Here is a 22032-nt window from a genome sequence, read left to right as displayed (position 1 = left end):
CAACACAAATCATTTTTAGGTGCGTGTGCTAGAAGGGGGAATTATCAAAGGAAGTTGTTGCCAAGTGACCTTTCTTTCCCTGTAAAGTAAAAGGAGAAGTCAGCTCTCAAGAGATAGCTTCCTCCTTTAGCGAACATGCATTGAGCCTACAATGAACACCTAGATCTGGGAGCTGGCCTGCGTGGGATGGGGAGAGATGGGATGAGATGGAATTTCATACATAGAAATCCCTTATTACAGCTTACCATTAGGGGACTAATATGGGCTAGCCTCACAGCTAGAGAGAGGCAGAATCCATGGTAGAACGACAGATCCCAGGTCTAGCGTGCTATTCCACAGGTAGGCAAGCATGTTGACATGTTTTCCTTTGATCACAAGATAGAGATCTGAGAGAAATGCAGAATAAAAACAGTAAGATGAGACAGAATGTCAATTACAACCAAAAGAGCTCATGGCCATTTAATCTAGACTCACAAACTGTTAGAAGCAGCTATTATAGTCACATTAACTTGTTTGTCTTATGATATAGGAAAATATCCTGGGTTTTTTTTTTGTTTTTTTTTTTTTCCCAGATGAGACAGAAAAAGTAACATGATTTTACCCTAGGCACTTCACAAGCAATAGCAAAGAGAGTAAATGAACATGGGCCCTGTGTTCAATACTCTTCATAAACCACAAAACAAATGGCCACATAGATCTATAAATTGTAGCCACTTTCTTGTCTCAGTTGCTTGAATTTTGTTCTTCCATTAACTCCTCGGTTGATTAGTTCTACTTCCCTCTGCCTGTTGAGAAAGCATCAAATTAGGCAGCTAATCACAAATTAAAAAAAAACCCCAAAGATACACTGATTAAATCGCTCATAATCAAGCTATTACAATCCTGTTTTTTTCTGTATATATCCTTACCAGCAAACACACATGTCAACTGCCTGGAAAGAGAGACACTGTTAATTAGGATCAATCAAAAATTCTCCCCACCAAGAAAATGCTTCAAAACATTAACACCTTGCATCTTACTATAGTAATAACCTACAAAGGAACTGATATCATGTGCCCATGTGTCAGAGAAATACAACTAATTACAAGAAATTTTTAGACTATTCTCCAAAGTCAAATATAATGTTCACTGCTATCAAAAGTTGGCTTCTTCCATGTTTTCAATTCTACTAGTGTCAAGGACACCTTGCCAAGTGTTAAAGATGCAAAAAAAAAAAAAAAAAAAAAAGATGTCATCCCGGCCCTTTGGATATAATGCCTAGAGGTACTCTGTCCTAAACCCCAACAGTCTAGGGTGCTCTTACTAGATGCAAAAATACTGAAGGAGAGAGAAGCAGGGTGTTCACCTGTGAACACTGATGAGCAGTCATAATGTTTAACTGGAACTGGGCCATTAAAGATATTCTTTCAGACAGGGAAGCAGAGAAAAGAATGAGAGGCCAACCAGTAAGGCGAGAAAGAGCAGGAGAGCAGGGCAGGTTTGTACATGGAGTATGTATGTGGTCGCGCTCAGGCCAAAAAACAGACTGTGGCCATATCATTAACTAGAAGCCTGGTGCACGAAATTCATATACGGGGTGGGGGTGGGGGGTGGGATTGGGGGTGTCCCTCAGCCTAGCCTGTACTCTCTCCAATCTGGGATCCCTCTCATAATCCAGGACTGCTAGCTCCCAACCACTCACCTGCCTAGAGCCTAACTGCTCCCCAGCCAGCCTGATTGCCCCTAACTGCCTTCCCCTGAGGGCCTGGTCACCTCTAACTGCCTTCCCCTGCCAGTCTGGTTGCCCCTGTCTTCCCCTGCAGGCCTGGCCGCCCCCAACTGCCCTCCCCTGCTGGCCTGCTCTCCTCCAACTGCCCTCCTTTGCTGGCCTGGTTTCCCCACCCCCTCCCCACAACTCCTCTCCCCTACAGGCTTGGGTTCCCCCCAAACTGTCCTCCCCTGCAGGCCTGGGTTCCTCCCAACTGCCCTCCCCTGCAGACCTGGTCTTTCCCAACTGCCCTCCTCTGCTGGCCTGGTCACCCCCAACTGCCCTCCTGTGCCTGGTCACCCCTAACTGCCCACAACTGCCCTCTCCTGCAGGCCATCTGGTGGCAGCCATCTTTGACCACATGGGGGCAGTCATCTTGTGTATTGGAGTGATGGTCAATTTGCATATTACTCTTTTATTAGATAGAATGGCCTTATATGGTGGGCTAACAAGTTGAGATTTTTTAACAGGTAGGTGTAGTAGGCATATTTAGTGTTTCCAGAAGATCAATTTGGCAGCCATGTGTAGAAGATGCATCTCAGAGAAGGAATTCCATTCTTAGTCTATTGCATCAAGCAGGTGAGAAATGATGGCAGCCTGTCTGCAGCAGGGAAGAGGGAATACATACATCCAGAAGACGCTGAGGTGGTAGAGTTAGTCAAATGGCTACTGTATAAGGGGGAAAGTGATTCTTGTAGCTGAAACTGGCAGAAAGTGAGGAAGAGCCTTAGTGTCACAGAATACAAAAGGCAACAAAGTCAGGCAAAAATATAAATTTTAAAACTTCTAATAGTTGATTATGCATTTTCTTCCTGCAACTAGGCTATTTTCAGAAAATATGATTTATCCCTCTTTAAAAATACATAAAATTCACTCTAATGGCTTTTGATATGTTGGAATAAATAATCACCAAATTGTGCCAAAAATTTTTGGAGCATTCTTCTACAGAGGAAATGCTTCGTCTTTTGTACCTGAGATGCTCATGCCTCAGCAAGCTCTTCATATATATATATATATATATATATATATATATATATCAGAAACCAATTTGAAACAAACGATGTCATCTGCAGGAAGCGCAGAGGTATTTTTCCATTAGCTTTTAATGCTAGGAAAACAAGACTGAGAAGGTGACATTGTCTCAGAGTTTCTAATGTTGGTATCTTCTGCAAGACGGGCAGCATCAGAGATTCCAAAAATAGGGGATGCTGTGGTACCCTGCCCAGATTCCCCCCTTCGCACGGAGGTTCTCATTCTCCTAGACATAGGGAGTGCTGGTGGCTGGCAGTGTTCAATTAATTGCTCTTAGCCCCTTCACAAGGGCAGCCTGCATCTATTGGCTGATCATTTGGGGCCGGGTATAAAGCCCTGGCTTCCTTAACTTGAAGCGGTGGGGGAGGAGAGCATGTCTGAATGGCCATCCCAGCTCCACAGCTCCTAGAGCACATGTGTCAAACACAAGGCCCGCGGGCCAAATCCAGCCTGCCAGGCCTTGCAATGTGGCCCGCACCGCGCTGTCATCACTGCACTCCGCTGTCAGTTTATGACATTGTCAGTTTATGACTGTTCAGTAAATCATTTGGCCCGCAATTTAGGCTGGATTTTAGATTTTGGCCCCTTCTCTGATTGAGTTCGACACCCCTATCCTAGAGGATTGGCTGAGGCCTCTTCTGCATATGCATCGAAGCAACTTCTCCCTGTGTCCAGTGCTGTTCTGTCTTCCTCTCACTGGTGATGTTCCCAAAAGCATTACCCAACAAACCTGGTGCACAGAAATCTCGGGGTACTTTTCCCTGGAACCCTAACCTATCACATGTAGCAGGCCCACACACAGCCTGTCATGAGCACTAATTAGAGAGAATGAGGCTGTTGCTATAAAAACCCATACTAAAGGTAGTGGGGTTTTGAACACAATGAGCCACACTTCGCACAAGTGATCTAAAGGACTCTGGATAAAAGAATCATAGCAAAGACAAAAAACAACAACTGAAAAAACCGAGTATGTCAAAAGCAAGAATAGGAGTTGATACAGGTGACGATCGGTTCTTCATTTCTTGGACTCCACAAACCATAGTTTTTGGGCTGTTTGTTTTTCCCTGTCTTCTGCCCCACAAAGCTGCATGGCAATGTTCCTTCACTAAAGCTCCATCTCTGGCGGGGCGGGGAATCAGACATCAAGATGCCTGTGTCCCCACTGCCACCTAATGGGCTCTTTGGGCATTAAGGTCTCCATTTTGTAATTGTTTTTTTTGTTTGTTTTCAACTGCTGACCCTGTAAGCAATAAAATGGCTAAATGCGACTATATCAAACTATGGACCAATAGTCTTAATGGGGCAAAACTCTGGGTCTCATTTTGGTTTCCTCTTTACATTTGAGAACATATATCCCCTACTACCTGTTGTTTGATGTAAATATCCTTAAAAAAAAAAAAGAAAAAAAAGAGTGTTCTGCCAAAACCGGTTTGGCTCAGTGGATAGAGCGTTGGCCTGTGGACTGAAGGGTCTCGGGTTCGATTCCGGTCAAGGGCATATACCTTGGTTGCGGGCACAGCCCCAGTAGGGGGTGTGCAAGAGGCAGCTGATCGATGGTTCTCTCTCATCGATGTTTCTGGCTCTCTATCCCTCTCTCTTACTCTCTGTAAAAAATCAATAAAATATATATTTTTTAAAAGAGTGTTCTGTTATTTACTGTACAATAAGGGTGATGTAGAATGTTCCAGGCTTTTTCTGCAATAAACTTTCTAGCATAAATAAACTGGTGACGTGAACGTATGGAAACATCCAGATACGGAAGGTACTTTCAGGGCCTGTGATGTGGATGAATCCAATTAACTCTAGGTTTAAAAGACCATCTAAGGCCTGGCTCGTGTTGCTCAGTGGCTGAGCATTGACCTATGAACTAGAAAGTCACAGTTCAATTCCCAGTCAGGGCACATGCCTGGGGTTGCAGGCTTGATCCCCAGTGTGGGATGTGTAGGAGACAGCAGATCAATGCCTCTCTTTCATCATTGATGTTTCTCTCTCTCTCTCTTTCTCTCTTCCTCTCTGAAATACACACACACATATATACATATTTTTTTTTTTTTTTAAGATTATCTTAAGACTACCGCTGGAGGCTATTAAGGACCAAAAATTTTTTTAAAAAGTTTACCACATCAGAGGGCAAGGCCTACTGGAGTCTCTCCTGAATGTGGGGAAATCAAAGTAATTCTTTCTCATGCTTTCCTTCCTGGCCTTCAAAGAGATCCTGTGACTGCTTTGGCCTCCACTGCCCACATCTTCCTGCTAAGCCTTGACCCATCTGGCTTTTTACAGCCTTTTGTTTCTGACAACCACTCATAGGCTTCTATAATCTTCCCTATTACTTCTCAGTTGTTAAGCTACTGCTAGCTCCTAGTTCCCCTTAACTATCTGCTGCTTTTCTCATCATTCTCCAAACATACAACACCCCTCAAAACTATTCTAGCTAGTCTATGAACACTTTTCTCCACCTTTTTCCTTTGAAAAACTTGGAAACATACAGAAAAGTGGAAATTCTAGTACAATGAACACATATATTCTTCCACAGTGATTAACATTTTGCCACATTTTATTCATTCTCTCTCCATACAAATATATATATATTCATACACACACGAGTTTTGTACAACTTTATATAATTTTTTGGCTGAACCATTTGAAGGTATGTTACAGGTGTTATAGTACTTCATCCCTAAATACTTAAATAGGACATTGTAATTAACTTATGTAAATTTCACAGTTAATAAAATTAACTATTCAATATCATCTAATATTTAGTTCATATTCAGATTTCCTAAAGTATCCTCAAATTTTCTCTTATAGCTTTGTTTTTCCAAGATGAGACCCATGGCATTTCATTGATATGTCTTTTGTCTCAATCTAGAACAGTCGTCCACTATTGCTAATAATATTGACTTGAAGAATTTAGGTCAGCTTTCTTATGGAATGTCCCACATTCTGGACATGCCTGAGTTTTCCCTCAGGGTCATTTTACTTGTTCCTCTACCCCTGTATGTCCTGTAAACCGGAAGTTGGGTCAAAAGACTTGATGGTATTCAGGTTAAGTATTCTGTGCAAGGCTTCTTCACAGGTGAAGCTGTTACGCAATGTTGCATCAAAGCAAGAGGCCTTTACAGTCAGGTTGTTCCACATTAGTGGTGGTAAGTATGATCGCTAGGTTGAGCTGGTGATTTGAATTTCTTTGTTAAATGGTGTATATTCCCCTTTGTAATTACTAACTACTCTGTGGGGTGATACTATGCAAACACCCTCCTTTTCCCTATTTCCTTTTACAAGATGGGTTTTAGCTTCTACGGCTAACCTATGCCTAAGTCACTGGGGACTGCACATGGTGATTTTTCCAATTCTATCAATCCATTTTTTGCCTGGCACTCCCCTAGAAAGAAAAAAAAATCCCTCCCCCACCTTTATTTTGATTATCACTTTGAATTTATGGATTCTAAAAATGTATTCAATGTTTTGATAGTATATGGCAGTCGTTATGTTTTTAACACTCATTGATTCACACCTGGGTAATAGCTAGTCGGTGAACTTTTGACTTGATTCTACCAGTTTTGGGGCACTTCCTTGCTTTCTGGAAAGATGTTCCAGGCTCACGTTTATACTTTCTGGGCCTGAGACTTGAAATCAATCACTTCTTGGAGAAATGCTGTTTCTCTTGTGGGCTACAGTATCTAGATATCAAGATATTGGGCACTCTCCACTGGGGCAACATTACATCACATATGTCATGAGAGGGCTTCCCCAAAAAAACTTTATTTTCTACTTTTCTTTCCTCTTAAGAGTTTTAACTAGCATACATATATTATATACTTTATCTATACTAGACATGAAAGTTTCAAAATTACATTATCAATTGTACTATTAGCAATACATCTGTGACATGAGTTTGTTTTTGTTCTTTTGCCCACATACATACATTCTTGTATGTAAAAGTACTGTTAAATACCATTTTCATACAGGGTCTAAAGAACTGTATTTAATTTCATACAGGGTCTAAAGAACCCTGACATTTCTGATCCTTGTAAAGCCTCTGATCATAGCCTTTTCCAAGCTGGAAGAATCCTTGCTTTCTGTCTCCGGTGGCAGTTTTCTGTTCTTTAGTGGTACACAGAAAACAGAACAGCTGGGAATGCACATCCTGAGACTGACAAGGCAATGCAGACCTGTGTGAACAAAGCAGGGATGCTTTGGTGAGCACCTGCTTTGGTCAGCATCCATGTAAGGTTGTTTTTCCATCAGCCTTAAGTGAATGATGCCCTGCAAGTTATCCAAGGATATGTTTTCAAGACACTGTACCCCCGAATAATCAGTAAGCACAAAGAGCCAGTAGCTTGCCCTACAGCAAATCTCCATCCAAACATTCAAAATACCTACTATGACTAAGGAGAGCAAAGAGCAATTATGACTGTGTACACATCTCTAGTTCATCTCCTCGGGCATTTGTTGAAGGAACAAAAAGTATGTGGGCAAACCTGGGGCTACGCTTAGTCAGGAAGGAATGCAACATGGACCAGTGGTCGCCAACCTTTCAGACCTCATGGACCACCAGTTGGCGACCGCTGACATGGACTGTATTAGTGTATTGTGCCCTGCAGTGGACTGGCACATTTCCAAAGGCAACTGCTATACTTTCATGTCAGCAGTTTAAATGTTTTCTTTGAAAGATAGGTAAAAGTGTAATATTGTAGTATACTCTGATGACAATTTGGAGTTTTTCACTTTTATTTACTACTGAGTTTCACTAAAATAAATACTAGGTTTAAAGAACTAGATATTTTAGATTGCTCCTTTTGAAGAATAAACATGACTAAATTCGAATGAGAATTTTTAAAAATATATTTGTATTGATTTCAGAGAAGAGACAGAAATATAAACATAAATTATGAAAAAGAATCATTCATCGGCTGTCTCCTGCATGCCCTCAATCTGCTTCGGGGTCTGTTGTTTGTACCCTGACTGGAGTTAAACCCTGACCTCCTGGTTTAATAGGGCGACACTCAACCATTGAGCCACACTGGCCAGGCTGAAAGAGACTGTTTTAAAAATCAGACCCTAAAAGTAGATTTCAAAGGAAGTGGGAAGTCAGAACACCTATTTGAACTATCACTCTTAAATCAGTTTATATTTACTCTAGTTTTGTCTTTAATAGCACATAGAATCATTGTGAAAATGAAATGAATACACGTAAAAATGGCACTGTATATACAACTGTTACCATTTCTTTGTGAGAAATTAAAATTTAAGATAGCTTCCCCTCCACACCCCGCCCCCCCCCCAAATATAACTATGTTGCACAGAGATAGACTAAAAGCAATCCTGGGGGAAAAAACAAACAAACTATCCATATGAGAAAGAAATCTATACTGGAGTTTATAATAAATATTTTCTCATCTAGAGGATTTGTGAAGAGTTGTTATTTGAGAGATTTTTACATTTTTACTGTAAAAGTTTATTTTATATTCAAGGAAGAGCCTCTGGATTAATTTTAATAATACACAATTAGAATAAGAGCAGTTGTCAAAACTACACTGTATTTTAAACAAACTTCTACTATAAATTAAGGAAAAGTTCATCTTTTCTGGTTTGTCTTCCCTGTAAAGCTAGCTACATGCTGCTGCCCTCTGCAGCATTTCCAATTCTTGCAAATTGCCACTCCAGTCATCACAAATTGCCATCTCTGTAGATTATGACTCAATATGAGGGATATGTGTGTGTAAGTAGAGAAGAAAAGGGAAGATCTCCTCAAAACAAACCAACCAACCCCTAAGAAGGCACTAAGGCAGTGGTTGGCAAACTCATTAGTCAATAGAGCCAAATATCAACAGTACGATTGAAATTTCTTTTGAGAGCCAGTTTTTTAAACTTAAACTTCTAATGCCACTTCTTCAAAATAGACTCGCCCAGGCCATGGTATTTTGTGGAAGAGCCACACTCAAGGAGCCAAAAAGCCGCCTGTGGCTCGTGAGCGCAGTTTGCTGACCACAGCACTAAGGCAAAGCTGTTACAGACCAAAAGAGTTAGCCCACCTGAGAAGAAGGCCTTGTAGCAACAGACCCCAATCTCCCAGAGAAAGTTCTTTCCTGGCCTTTTTGTGTCACTGGTCTTTATCTTTTTTTTTTTTTTTTAATAGCTAGTTTAATTGGAAAAAAGTTATATCCTAATCTCCAGGTAGGTTTGTGTAACAGTTCACAAGTAACATGATATGTACTATGAGAAACACACCCACTTCATACACATTCCCCTTTTTTGTAGTTAATCCTCACTTGATGATATTTCCCATGGTTAATCCTCATCTGAGAATCTTTTTCTATTTATTTTTGGAGTGGAAGGGAGGGGAAGAGACACACATTGAGAGAGAAACATCGATGTGAGAGAGATCCATTGATTTGTTGCCTCCTCCACGCCCTGATAGGCTCGGGACTCAGCCTGAAACCAAGGTACACGGGCCTTTGATGGGTATCGAACCCGCGACCCTTCAGACCGCAGACTGATGCTCTATCCATTGAGCAAAACTGGCTAGGGCCACATTCCTTTTTTTTGTTTTTGTAAATACATTTTTTATTGATTTCAAAGAGGAGGGGAGAGGAAGAGGGAGAGAGAGATAGAAATATCTATGAGAGAGGATCATTGATTAGCTGCCTCCTGCACGCCCACACTAGGGATTAAGCCCACAACCTGGCAGGTGCCCTGACCCTCATGGCTCATAGGTGGACACCCAACTAAAGAGCCACGCCACGGGACAGGCCGCGTTCCTCTTTAAACATAAATGAAAATGGTCACACCACTTTTTATCACTCAAGACTAGAACTTGGAGACTGTTCTCTATCAAGCGAGGTACAACCTACGTAATTAATTTAAAACACATCTGTCCTCACAAAATAGGTTTTAAATAAATACATCTCCAATAGGTCCCGCCACAACTGAGTTTTTTATTACCACTGAGGTTTTTATTATAAAAAGCGGTGGTTCTCACACTTTGAGCGGACGACCACACTTTGAGAACCAACTGCTAGTACGATTGCTGCATTAAACCCCGTTACTCCCATCTCCCGGCGCTGCTCGCCGAAGGAGGAACGCGCCATGAACACCCAGGAAACCTCAAGCAGGACGCCAACACCCAGTCCCCAAAGAGCCCCGCGACTCCCCCGCCCCGACTCCCATCCGGAACTGGAAAGACGAACCTGCGCTCAGCGCCGGGCGCAGCCCAGTGGCGTCATTTCCGTCCCATTAAGCCCCGCCCACTCTGCGTCCCCAACGCAAGGAGGGGCAGGCTTCCTATTGGGCTCTACGAGTCACGTGACTCGGGCGGCGCCTCGCGATGGTTCTTAACTCTCGCGAGATTTCACCCGCCTCTGTCTTTCCTCCTCCCAGTACCGGGCTCCCCTCCCCTCCCCCTTACCGCCGACCGAGTTCTTTTCCGAGTCGCCGCCTTGGTGTCTCCGGGGAGATTTTTCTTGCTGCCACTGTTGCCACAGCCAGCCCTGGGCTCTTTTGCCCCGACCCCTTCCCGCCGCCCCGACCCCGACCCCACACAAGGTAAGAAAGCTGGCGGGGAGGGAAGGAGGGGGGCCTCGCCGGGCCGCGGCCTCTCCCGAGTGGAAGGGAGGCCCGAGGCCGAGGAGCCGGCCGCGCCGGAGAGGCCTGGCCGCCGGCCACCGTGTCGGGAGCTCCGGCCTCCTCTTCCCACCCAGCCCGGGGCCTCCGGGCCGCGGCGGCGAACGAGGCTAAGCCGGGGAACCCGTCGGGTGGGGTTGGGACGCAGGAGGCTTCTGAAGGGCAAGCCGGGCCGTTTCCGGCGGAGCCTGTCTGGGTGTGTGGGGTCCCGGCCCCGCGGGCGTCCGCTCGGTTTCCCCGGGAGCTGGTGTTTGAGTTATTCGAGGTCGGAGGCAGCCGGCCACGTTGTGGCGAGCGGAGAGGTGGCGGGTGGACGGGAGGAGGGCAGCCGGCCCGCGCTCTCCCCTGCGGAGCCCTCCCTGGTCCCAGCCTGGGGTCGGGCGGCACCTGTGAGACGGAGAAGGGTCCCCTGAAGCCCCGGGCGGGTGCTTACACACCGGGAAAGGATGTCCTCGTATCTTATTGTCAAGAGGATGTAAACAATAATGCTTTTAAATGAACCAAACGCAGTGCTTTCCTTATTACAGGAGTTTAAAGAACATTGGGATTTCTCTGGTTCCCTCATTAGCTTTTCTCATAACTAAGAGTAGAGGTGATGGTGACAAACTAAGTTGCAATGAGTTGGGAGCAAAAATTTTAAGGTTAATTCAGGAGATGGAATTTTTTTTTTAAAAAAAGTGGGCTTTTTTGTTGTAGTCTTCATCTGAGGATATTTTTCTGTTTTTGTTTATATTCACCCGTGGGTGTTTTTCCATTATTATTATTATTATTATTATTATTATTATTTTTGAGAGAGTGGAAGGAACGGGGAGAGGGAAACATGGATGTAACAGAGACAAATCCATTGGTTGCCTTCCCCACGGGCTGGGGATCAGAGCCCACAACCTTGACTGCAATCCAACCGGGAACCCGTGAGTCTGTGGACGGAGGCTCTACCCACTGAGCAAAACTGGGTAGGGCAATGTTTGTGGGTTTTTTTGTTGTTGTTCAGTTTTCATGGTCTTGCCCTTTTCCCCCTCCAGATGTCAGAGGATCTAGCAAAACAGCTGGCAAGCTACAAAGCTCAGCTCCAGCAAGTTGAAGCTGCCCTGTCTGGAAATGGAGAAAATGAAGATTTGCTAAAATTAAAAAAAGATTTACAAGTAAGTATGAGGGGACACTTATAGCGACATTATTCAAAAAGAGTAGTTCTGTCTTTTCCAAATGATTTGTTGCTTAGAATCTATAGATGTCCAAGGCACCCCTCGGAGGTGGTGTTGACCCTTTCCCTTTGTGTATATTCGTGGCTTGTAAAAGGAGGGTTGTTTCCTCAGTTTGCTTGCATACATCAAAATGAGTGAAGCATTATCCTTAGTTATGTAAATCTTGTGTGCTCATTTAATAGTAATAACAAAAAGTTGATTTTAGAAGTCTGTCAGAATTACTAGAGAAGAGAGATACATAACTTTACAGTGGAAAGTGCTTTTACATTTAAAGACCTGGAAAAGGAAATTTAGTTCAAAAAGTAACTAAAATTAAAGGAAAAAAGTAAAACCTGATCAAGATTCTTTTTAATGCCCAAGTCTTTGAAAATGAGAGTGTAGCCGAAACCGGTTTGGCTCAGTGGATAGAGTGTCGGCCTGCAGACTGAAAGGTCCCAAGTTCGATTCCAGTCAAGGGCATGTACATTGATTGCGGGCACATCCCCTATAGGGGTGTGCAGGAGGCAGCTGATCTATGTATCTCTCTCATCGATGTTTCTAACTATCCCTCTCTCTTCCTCTCTGTGAAAAATCAATAAAATATTTTTAAAAAAAGAAAAAGATAAAAGAAAATGAGTGTATTTGTGTGTATCAAAGCTAGCAGGTAACACTTTGTATTGAAAGCACATTATAAAAACATTAACACTTTGTATTGAAAGCACATTATAAAAACATAAAAGATAATTTGTTTTCTGCATAAATGTTACTAAATGTTTGAACTCAAAGGGTAGGTTTAACAGTGTAGTTGTTGACACTTGTTGAAGTTAAATTGAATCTATGTGAAAGGGATCCTAACTTGTTTTGTTTGTCATGGGAGAGTTCAGTATGTATGACACCTGCTGTTAAAATCCTGTGCTGGGCAGGGGTTGTCTCAAGACAAATGAAGTCATAATAGTAAATATTATTTCTCAGAACACTAGGTTGATTAATAAAAACTCCATATAAAAAGATTTGTAAATATATATGATTTTTCCTCTTAACAAATTTGAGACTTAAAGTTTTGAACCTGATGTTTTGGAAAGTTTTAAAAGGTGTTTTGATTAGATGCTCTTTCTTTACTGATTCAGTACAAAACTTGAATCATCTTTGTCTTATCTAAGTAATTCTTTCCCTCTATCATCTTTTGCCCTTTAAAGTTATTAATATTTTAAGAATATTAGAACTGCAAACAAATGAAAATTGACATGGAATCCAGATTCAGGATTCTGAAAGAGCTTATGTGGGCATAATTAAGATATTGAATATTTTCAGGTTCAAATTCTAGATTTGGGATAAACTCCAATGAAGTTGCAATGGTATTTATTTTGTTTTTAATCTTCACCTGAGGTTATTTTTTTTCATTGATTTCTACAGAAAGTGGAAGGGAGGGAGGAAAGAGAAACATCATGTGAGAGAGATGAATTGTTTGGTTGCCTCCTGCACAAGCTCACAGGAGCTGGGAAACCTGCATCCTAGGTCCGTGCCCTTGACTGGAAACAGAATTTGAGGCACTTCAGTCCCCAGGTTGACTCTAATCACTGAACAAAACTTACCTGGTATGTTATTTTTTTAAAAACAGAAAATTTGTAGAAGTCAGGCCAATAGATTTTAGGATGCTAGTCAGTAAGGAAGAGATGTTTGGAGAGCAATTTTCCCACCCCCAGGACAACTTTTTGCCTCGTGGAAAGATCCTGACAGGCCCCATCGTTTATCAATTTTAAAGCAGTCCTTTTTTTTTTTTTAAATAAATAAAAAAGAAACATTGTGTGCAATGTTGTAATATTGCTTCCTGGGCAATGGGAGACAGGGTCTGTGCGGAACTGATCAAGGGGAAGTTGGGATGAAGGTTGAAACAGCATGATTATGAGGTCTTTTTAATATTTCTAGAATAAATTGTCAGAGCCTGAACAGAATTGCCTTATACTGACATGATCTGTAGTGGGAATTCTGATAGGCCTTATAGTAAGAATTCAAATGCCCTGGGGGGCTCAGCACTGTATAATAGAACTTTCTGAAATGATGAAAATGTTATGTATCTGCTGTGCAATACTGGAGTCACTAGGCGTATGTGGCTATTGAGTATTTAAAATATGGCTCAGGTGTCTAAAAATCTGAATCTTTAATGTAATTAACAGCCCATGTGACTACCTTATTGGATGGCACAAATTTAGAAGCTTAAGTTTTAACACTTCAGATAGCCATACAGAATGTTTTTCCTGATTAAACCTTATCAGTTTCTTTTCCTCTTAGTCTATCATGAGGGGGAAAAATCATTTTGGTTACTAGGTTTAGGTCTGTGTAAACTAAAAACTACTGAAAGATGGAAGGCATCATTTAAGATTAGATAAAATTCTGGTAAGTGTTTGGATATCTGCTTCTACCTATAATTGTTGTCTCTCTTGCCTAGTTACAGCTTCTATTTAGCATGGATTTAAGATTCTTTTTTCTTTTCTGCTTTCTGGGATATACCTCAGGTCATTGATACTTAATACTGCCTTTTATGTTTGCTGAAAAGTCTGGTCAAACTGATTGAGTTTGCGGCCTCCTTTGTTTTCTTGTGTTTCTCTTATGGAATGTCTTAATCTGGTTATGAATTTGCCCTTTCACTTGTGACAAATACTCGTTCTACATTTTTTCAATGACTTCCATTTTGCCAGTAAGGCTTCCATTTTTATCTTTATATATACTGCCTTTTCTATAGAATAAAGTTACTCAGCAGGCAGCAAATTGATCTACTGAAGTTCTAATTGCCTTTCTTTTTTCACTTAAAAAAGTGGGTAAAGTCCAGGGTAGTTAGCTGACTAGCTCCCCAAGCAGTCTATGATAATCACAAAAATAGTCAATTTATTAAGCTGTTTTGCTGAATAAAACTGGTTCTAAAGGAGGCAGGGGTCAAGTCACTTGTCTCATATATTACAGTGGCTCTCTGCATCCCCGAAACGCCTTCCTTCAGTAAGCAGAGTGCTTGAGTGCAACCCCTTTGACCTGCTGATATGTAGATCACAACATCTGATGCTTCCTGGAATTGCCGATTACTGTAACTGCTGCCCATCTGTCAATGAAGGAGCAGTTTCAGAACTCAGACTTGGGGGAGGAAAAGTAATTAATGGTATGTACCTTTAAGAACCCCCTCATACATAAAATAGTTTCTAATACTTTGGTCCATATGCATATGTGAAGGAAAAAAATTCAGAAGGGTCTTCATAGTTTGTTGGGTGGGGTATGTAAAATATGGCACAATAAAAGGAAAACTAGGGATAAATGCTGTGGATTTTTTAAAAAGTCATTTCTGTGCAGGGCTCTGAAAATTATAACTTTTAGGACCCTTTTCTTCGGTGGAAATGTATTTTCTTATGGAAATAGGATAGGCCTTCTATCCTAAGAAAATAGTAGAGTTCTAAATCTTAAACCTACAAATGCAGAATTCATGTTTGTGCGTTAGTAGGTAAATGATCATTCCTAGTCAGATGGAATTATTTAATGATAGAGGTTATATGAGGCTCTTGAGTCAGGCTTAGATTATATTACATTCTTGGCCCTTAAAGTGGTTTATTAAAAACAGGACTGATAATTTACTCTCCTTTGTATAGTACATGATTTATTTATTTGTAAGTTCTTTGCTTTATATGGAAAAGTTCATCTAATTAAGTGAATGGCTACTTGGCACCTGATAAAACTTCATTAAAGATACTATTCTACTGAATTTTTAAATCTGAGTTTTCTAGATTTTTTATTTTCAAAATTTAATTCACAAAATTATCTTTCTCTAAGAGCTTAACATTCCCTCCATTTTTAGGTTCAAATATTAGTTTTTCAGAAATAGCCAGAAAGATTTAGAATCTTAGGCAAGAGGTAATATTTAACTTTCTTGGTTACCGAACCAGAACTACTATTTATAAAACCTCAGTAGGAGCCAGAAGAAACTCAGTACAGAGTTTACCTTCGTAATTTTTATCCCCCCCAAAAACACATGTTTTAAGGTATTTTGTATGCAGTAGTAGGGGAACAGATATGCAGGTTCTTAAGTCAGATAAGATAATACATAATATGGATTGTTTTTAGAGTAAAGTGATAGATCTATCAATTTGTACTATTTTAAAAATGTCGCAATCTACCCATTTGTACTATTCCTTGAGTTTTTTAACCAGCCCTCCCAAATACCTTCGAATGAAGCTGATAAGTATAAGCCTGAGTTACAAAAAATATTTGCCACACAGAAAGATATTGCTTGCCTGTGTGTGTTAATGTTTGTTTATTTTCCTTTTAAATAAAGATGTGCTAATATGTGTAACATTAAGGTATTGGGATATTTTGAATCTAACATGGTAATTTGCTTACCTGGATGAGGTAAGCTTTATAATAAATGAATAGGAAGACTAATGGCTCTTTACATATACCTACAGTATTTTAGTAGAAATATGTAGGAGCAGGGACATTCTTACTACTATAGATAGAGGCTGCTTCAAGTGTTTTAGGGCTTGTAGGGTGTGGGGCATGTTGGCTAGGCAGTTAATAGTACTGTAACACCCTATAAAATAATAGTCATGAAATACATATATGACATGATATAAGCTCAGGCCTTCATAATTGACTATTTCTCATCTTTGCAGATATCTGTTCAGTTAAAATTGACACTTAGAAATAATGCATGGTATAAGCTCAAGTCTACTCTATTTCTCTTAGTTTTTGAGATTGTTGAAAGGCAACTGTCTGGTTTTAAATCTCAGCTCCACACTGTATAAAAATACTGTATCTCAGTTTACACATGGGAATAATCATAGAACATACATTATAATATTGTTATGAACTGCAAATGTATAGGGTACATAAGTGCTATATGGTGAGAGCTGCCGTCATCAAAAAATGAAAACTTGCTTGTTGAAAATAGGTGACAATATGAATCATAAAAATAATGTTATGGTTTTTGGTTTTCCTTTTTAGGAAGTTATAGAACTAACCAAAGACCTTCTGTCAACTCAACCTTCAGAAACTCTTGCAAGTTCAGACTGTTTTGCTTCTACTCAGCCCACGCATTCATGGAAAGTAGGGGACAAATGTATGGCAATCTGGAGTGAAGATGGACAGTAAGTGTAGAAAAAAACTAACTATAACATGAAATATTAATATACAATGGTAAGATGATTTTATTCAGTTCGAACTACCCTATTTTAATCTTTCTGTATAGCCAATGTGGTTAATAGAGCCATTTGATTCTTGGGTGGTTACCATTAATACAGTTTAGTTTTTAGTTTTGGATTAAATTTTGGGGCAGAAGAATGGCTAAGATCCCAGAGGAAAGGAAACTGAAAGCAGAGGAAAATAAATATTTTGAAAAATAATCTAAATTGTGTTTTCCTCAAGTTGAAAATTGAGTGAATGGTTGGCTGTCTTAGATGTCCATGAAGTACATACACTGAAATTATTCCTATAAGAAATGTCTTTCCTCAAAGAACTTGACTAAAGCACAGTTAATAGATGTGTAAGAGACTTTCCTGGCAAATATTGATTAGGGTTTCCTTTTAGGATACCAGATGGCTAACTCCAACCATTCTTGCATTATCTTTGCCAAAGTGTCATTTGATTACAGAACTTTTATTTTAGACACATGTAATAGTTGAATCACTGCAGTGTAAGTCTTGTAGGCCGAGTACCAAACCTTTACTCACCTGCTTACAGCCATGATATCTTTACAGGTGTTACGAAGCGGAGATTGAGGAGATAGATGAAGAGAACGGCACCGCTGCAATCACCTTTGCTGGCTATGGCAATGCTGAAGTGACGCCACTGTTGAACCTCAAGCCTGTAGAAGAAGGAAGGAAGGCAAAGGAAGACAGTGGCAGCAAACCCATGTCCAAGTAAGTGTCTTTTTAGCATTTTAAGTGTAATCTTCCCCACTTGGGTATTTGAGGTGGTGCAGAATCTATGCAGGCTAATTTAGGATAAGGAGGTTATAATACTGCTTACCATTATTTTGAAGATTAGCAATATAAGGTCATTCATTCTCTGTATTTGTATGCCAAATAAGTGAGGACATTTGGCTTTCCACTTAGGCATTTAGTATTTATTTGGTGGATACTGTGTATATTATCACTAACCCAGATGCTGGGGTTCCACAGCAGTGAAGAAACTAACTTGGGCCTTGTCCTGATTGAGTTTATGAATGAAACATAATAGGTACTTTAAGGGAACAAAGAACAGGTACCTAAACTGCACTTAGGCATTCGGCAAATTACTTTGAGAAAATGACATCTAAACTTCAGAGATCTGAAAAGAAAAGGAGTTGGCCAGCTAATGCACTAGAACACATGTGTCAAACACAAGGCCCGCGGGCCAAATCCAGCCCGCCAGGCCTTGCAATGTGGCCCGCACCGCGCTGTCATCACTGCACTCCGCTGTCAGTTTATGACATTGTCAGTTTATGACTGTTCAGTAAACCATTCGGCCCGCGATTTAGGCTGGATTTTAAATTTTGGCCCCTTCTCTGATTGAGTTCGACACCCCTACACTAGAAGGTATGACTTTGAGCAAGCTGCCTATCTTCTGTTTCCTCATCTGTTAAACAGGGAAAGAGTATCTACATTTTTGGATTTGTCAAAAGAGTTTTTAAAACTTAAGTTGCTACATAAATATATTTGAATTTAAGAAAATTGTCATCTATTAAAATTACATTTAATTTAAGCATCCCATAAGAAAATCAGATTATAGAACGACATTTCTTTTTTTTAATTTTTGACATCTGTATGAAAAGCCACTCTTGGCTTCATAGTGGTGATTACATGATACAAAGGAGTCTAGACTTTATTACCTCTTTTTAAAGACCTCTTCCTTCATCCTTTTTTGTTGAGAACTCAGTGTTCACTGAGCAGAACTTACTACCATGTTTCCCCGAAAATAAGACCTTGCGCAACTTTGGGAGAAAAAAATTAATATAAGACACTGTGTTATTTTTGGGGAAACAGGGTATGAGAGCTTTAGGCTCTAATCTTATTCACTGTTTTTTGAAAATCCCAGTTGCTTTTGTGTTAAGAATTGTTAGCTCTGATTTCCCTTTGTGCTTCTGTGCTCTTCCAATCTAAATGAAATAGGGATTTATGTTCCTCTAATCTCTTAATACACTTTTTCCAAATGCAGCATTTTACACTTGCTAACTGTCCACTTAGAAATTGATAGAAGATTTAGACATTTGATAACACTCATCTTATTCTGAAAACACAACTGGCAAAAGCTATTTAAACATCAGCTAAAAAGTCAGTTGAAATATTTAATAGATTACTATTATGTTTGAAAGTTTCTAAGTATGCACAGTATATCAAATAACATTTATTAGTAGTGCTGGGTCATTGGCATGATGTTAGTGCTTTTATTCATGAGGAGAGTATATAAGTTTATTCGTTTTCATTCTTTTTTCTTCTTTTTTTTTTTTTTGTATTACTAAATATCCTCAGAAAGTCATCTTTTAAATTTTAAGAGTTGACATTTAGTTGTTATATCCACACAGAAAAGAAATGATTGCCCAGCAGCGTGAATATAAAAAGAAGAAAGCTTTGAAAAAAGCACAGAGAATAAAAGAACTTGAGCAGGAGAGAGAGGACCAGAAAGTGAAATGGCAACAATTCAACAACAGGGCCTATTCTAAAAACAAAAAAGGCCAGGTAGGTAAATCCTTTCGTCATATTTTGTAAATTTGAAAAATGCAGCTGTCATTAAAATGGAAAAGGAGGTTACACAGGTTTTTAAAAATACATCATCTTAAATTCAGAATTCTCTTCAATCTTCAGTTTGGCTTATTGAAAAAAATCTACATTAGCCACTGTCTCTACAATAGAAATACCAGAAACCAGAGTTTATATCAGGAATTACAAAAGATCTAGTTTTTTCCCCCTTCTATAAACTAAAATTTGAAAAATTATTTGCTGTTTTTCCACTTAGAAGGGGGTATGTTGTACCACACTTGCTTTGTTAAAATGCCTTATGCTGGACATCATCGGTAGATTTTATTTAAAAGTGCACTGGGGTTCCATGATGTACATTTTCGTTTATGTATATTTTATAATTTTCGTTATTTCCAAAACTAATCAAGAATGGTTTCTGTTTCATTTCCCCTAGGTAAAGAGGAGTATTTTTGCTTCACCTGAGAGTGTAACTGGCAAAGTTGGAGTAGGAACTTGTGGAATTGCTGATAAACCTATGACACAGTATCAAGATACCTCTAAATACAATGTCAGGCATTTGATGCCTCAATAATCACAAAAACTGTTGGATTTCATCTCTGCAGGGCTTTACATTTACCTTTTTATCCTTATATTTTTCTAAAGGTAAATTATTTGTTAGATGAGTAAGGAAAATACCATTGTTGTCATTGTTTGACTTCAATAGAATGAAACTTGAAGAAATTGCATTTGATAACCGCTATTCATTTAACTTGCTTCATTACTACTACCACAGTTTCCTCAGTTTGTTGGGTAACACAACTTTTCTAAGTAGATGCTGCTTAAATAAAGCACTTAGATGAACTGTTGATCTTCCGAATATCAGGCCCCATACATTTTGTAAAGTCCTAACCTGGAACTTTCAGTACCTTAAAACTTGCCACATATTCAGAAAGCAATTCACTGGAATATCAAGGCAGAACACCAAACTTGACAGAGATCTTTTTATTTTTATTTTTTCTTAACCTTCAACTTAAACGTAGCTATTGGCCAATTAAACTTAAAAAATACGTTAACTTGTAAAAGTCCAATTCTGTTGTCAGGTTTTCCCTTCAATAACTTGTTTCTTAAAGCCTGTTAGGCCATCTCTAAAATGTATCCAGCTCTTTTATTCTTTTCATTGAATTTTAGTTTTATGTAAAAAACCATGTTTTAGCACCAGCTACCTTTTCTAATTTTTTCCTCCCTCCTGTGTTGGTTTTTCACATAGGGTAGTGGTACCATTTTTTTGGATGTGAAATGTTTATATGAGAAAAAAAAAAAAAGCTGATGTATAGCCCTGTATACAGTGTAGATACTATTTTTGTAAAAAAAAAGAAAAAGAACCACCAAGGCTAAATTAATGAACAAGAGTACTAAATGTTTCATCATTAAAAATTGACTGTATTTCTTGTGCATTAATCTGACCATAATCCCCTGTATATTATGTTTATGTAGCTGAGTTTGTAATTTTTGTTTACTAGATCAAGTTGTCAGCATTTGCTGGTGTAAGTGAACATCATATTTATCCTGAGTTGAGTTTAAGCCAAATATATGCGTAGAAAAGTATCTTCCTGTTAATGGAAGTCAGTGATTTTCAGGATGTGTTAATTTCAGTTTTTGTATGTTTAACTTTTATTAAATAAAATGTTTTTAAAATCTCCAGGGTGTGTTATGACAAAGGTAAAGTCTTACTCGTAGCTCCCAGCATTGATAATGATTAAGCCTCAATGTACTTGCATACATCATTTCTGCAGAAGAAAATGATTATGATAAAGGTTTCAATAAATCCTTACCTACTCCCCTTTATTAGACATAAAGAATTGTATTCTAAAGGGCAAACCAATTTTAAGGGCTTGTGCTATAAGGGGAAAATAAAAATTTTTATTTCATGTATTTTAATTCTGGTAAATTGAAACTTTCAGGAAGTAGTGGTGAGAGGTAGAATTTTTCATCTTGTCTTTCCACCTCCCAACCCAGGAGATAACTTTTTCCTTTAGTTTTTGACCACTGAGTAGCGTACATAGGATAGAAAAAAAGGTGAAACTTTTTTTACATACCAGGTAAAAATTCCAGGAGAAAACATACTAATACTCTCATTATTAATTGTAATATACTAATCAGTATCCTTGAAGGATTGCATTTGCACCCTTTTAATGAAAAACCACAGGACAGACATTTGGTATAATTGAGTGGCCACACCAAATGTTTTTTGATGAGATTACCTTATGTTTATCACTCACCTAGTGTTTTTGTAGGCAAGACTTAATGTTGAGACTTGTGCTTTGTTTGATTGACCCTATAAGCCTTCCTTTTCGTTTTTTTTTTCTGAAGGGCTTTGCAGTAGAAGGAGAAAAGAGTAAAGGTGACCATAGCCTATAAAATATATTTTTTAAAGTAGGCATATGTGGCACGAGATCAGGAACCTTAGTGTCAAAAGACCTAGACATGACTCTGAAAAGTCCGAGGTACCAGGATGATGATAGTATCTTTGGACTAAACTAAAAGTTAAGACGCTGGAGAGAGTATCTGTCTTGTGTCATGTTAAAGCAGAGAACATGCTTAATGAGTAGCATCTCATAATACCAATACTTTTTTACAAATGATGGTGGTTAAGCTCTCAATATTCTGAAATCAAATATAACACTTGGTCTTACGAAGCTTTGTTATAAAATTTGATGTAATTTCCCATCAAGAAAGGCTTGACAGGCTCAGTAAC

The 22032-nt window shown here is 39.3% G+C and overlaps 1 protein-coding gene and 1 long non-coding RNA gene across 6 annotated transcripts in view; one reads left to right on the top strand and one right to left on the bottom strand.

Annotated features, from left to right (window-relative positions):
* Positions 1-10301, bottom strand: part of LOC311632228 — a 32570-nt gene extending 22269 nt beyond the window's left edge. The window contains exons 1-2 of one of the 2 annotated variants that reach the window (XR_014796735.1): positions 10191-10301; positions 246-386 (exon numbers count right to left, since the gene is read on the bottom strand). This is a non-coding gene — a long non-coding RNA (uncharacterized lncRNA). Of the gene's footprint in view, positions 1-245; positions 387-9972; positions 10029-10190 lie in introns of those variants that run through there. The other variant, XR_014796736.1, reaches the window with a different exon arrangement.
* SMNDC1 (survival motor neuron domain containing 1) overlaps positions 1-20976 on the top strand; it is an 88681-nt gene extending 67705 nt beyond the window's left edge. The window contains exons 1-7 of one of the 4 annotated variants that reach the window (XM_084903397.1): positions 10147-10327; positions 11428-11547; positions 14545-14734; positions 16567-16709; positions 17319-17480; positions 19124-19277; positions 19732-20976. In XM_084903397.1, coding sequence (XP_084759523.1) covers positions 14732-14734; positions 16567-16709; positions 17319-17480; positions 19124-19277; positions 19732-19869 — 600 coding nt within the window. In that variant the 5' untranslated portion in view covers positions 10147-10327; positions 11428-11547; positions 14545-14731 and the 3' untranslated portion in view covers positions 19870-20976. Of the gene's footprint in view, positions 1-10124; positions 10328-11427; positions 11548-14544; positions 14735-16566; positions 16710-17318; positions 17481-19123; positions 19278-19731 lie in introns of those variants that run through there. The other 3 variants (XM_084903396.1, XM_084903395.1, XM_084903394.1) reach the window with 3 other exon arrangements.
* Positions 20977-22032: the final 1056 nt, after the last annotated feature.

The sequence above is a fragment of the Pipistrellus hanaki genome (genome assembly GCF_964339955.1).
Source record: "Pipistrellus hanaki genome assembly, chromosome: 14".
Classification (NCBI taxonomy): Eukaryota; Metazoa; Chordata; class Mammalia; order Chiroptera; family Vespertilionidae; genus Pipistrellus; species Pipistrellus hanaki.
This window is presented reverse-complemented; position numbering and strand designations above follow the sequence as displayed.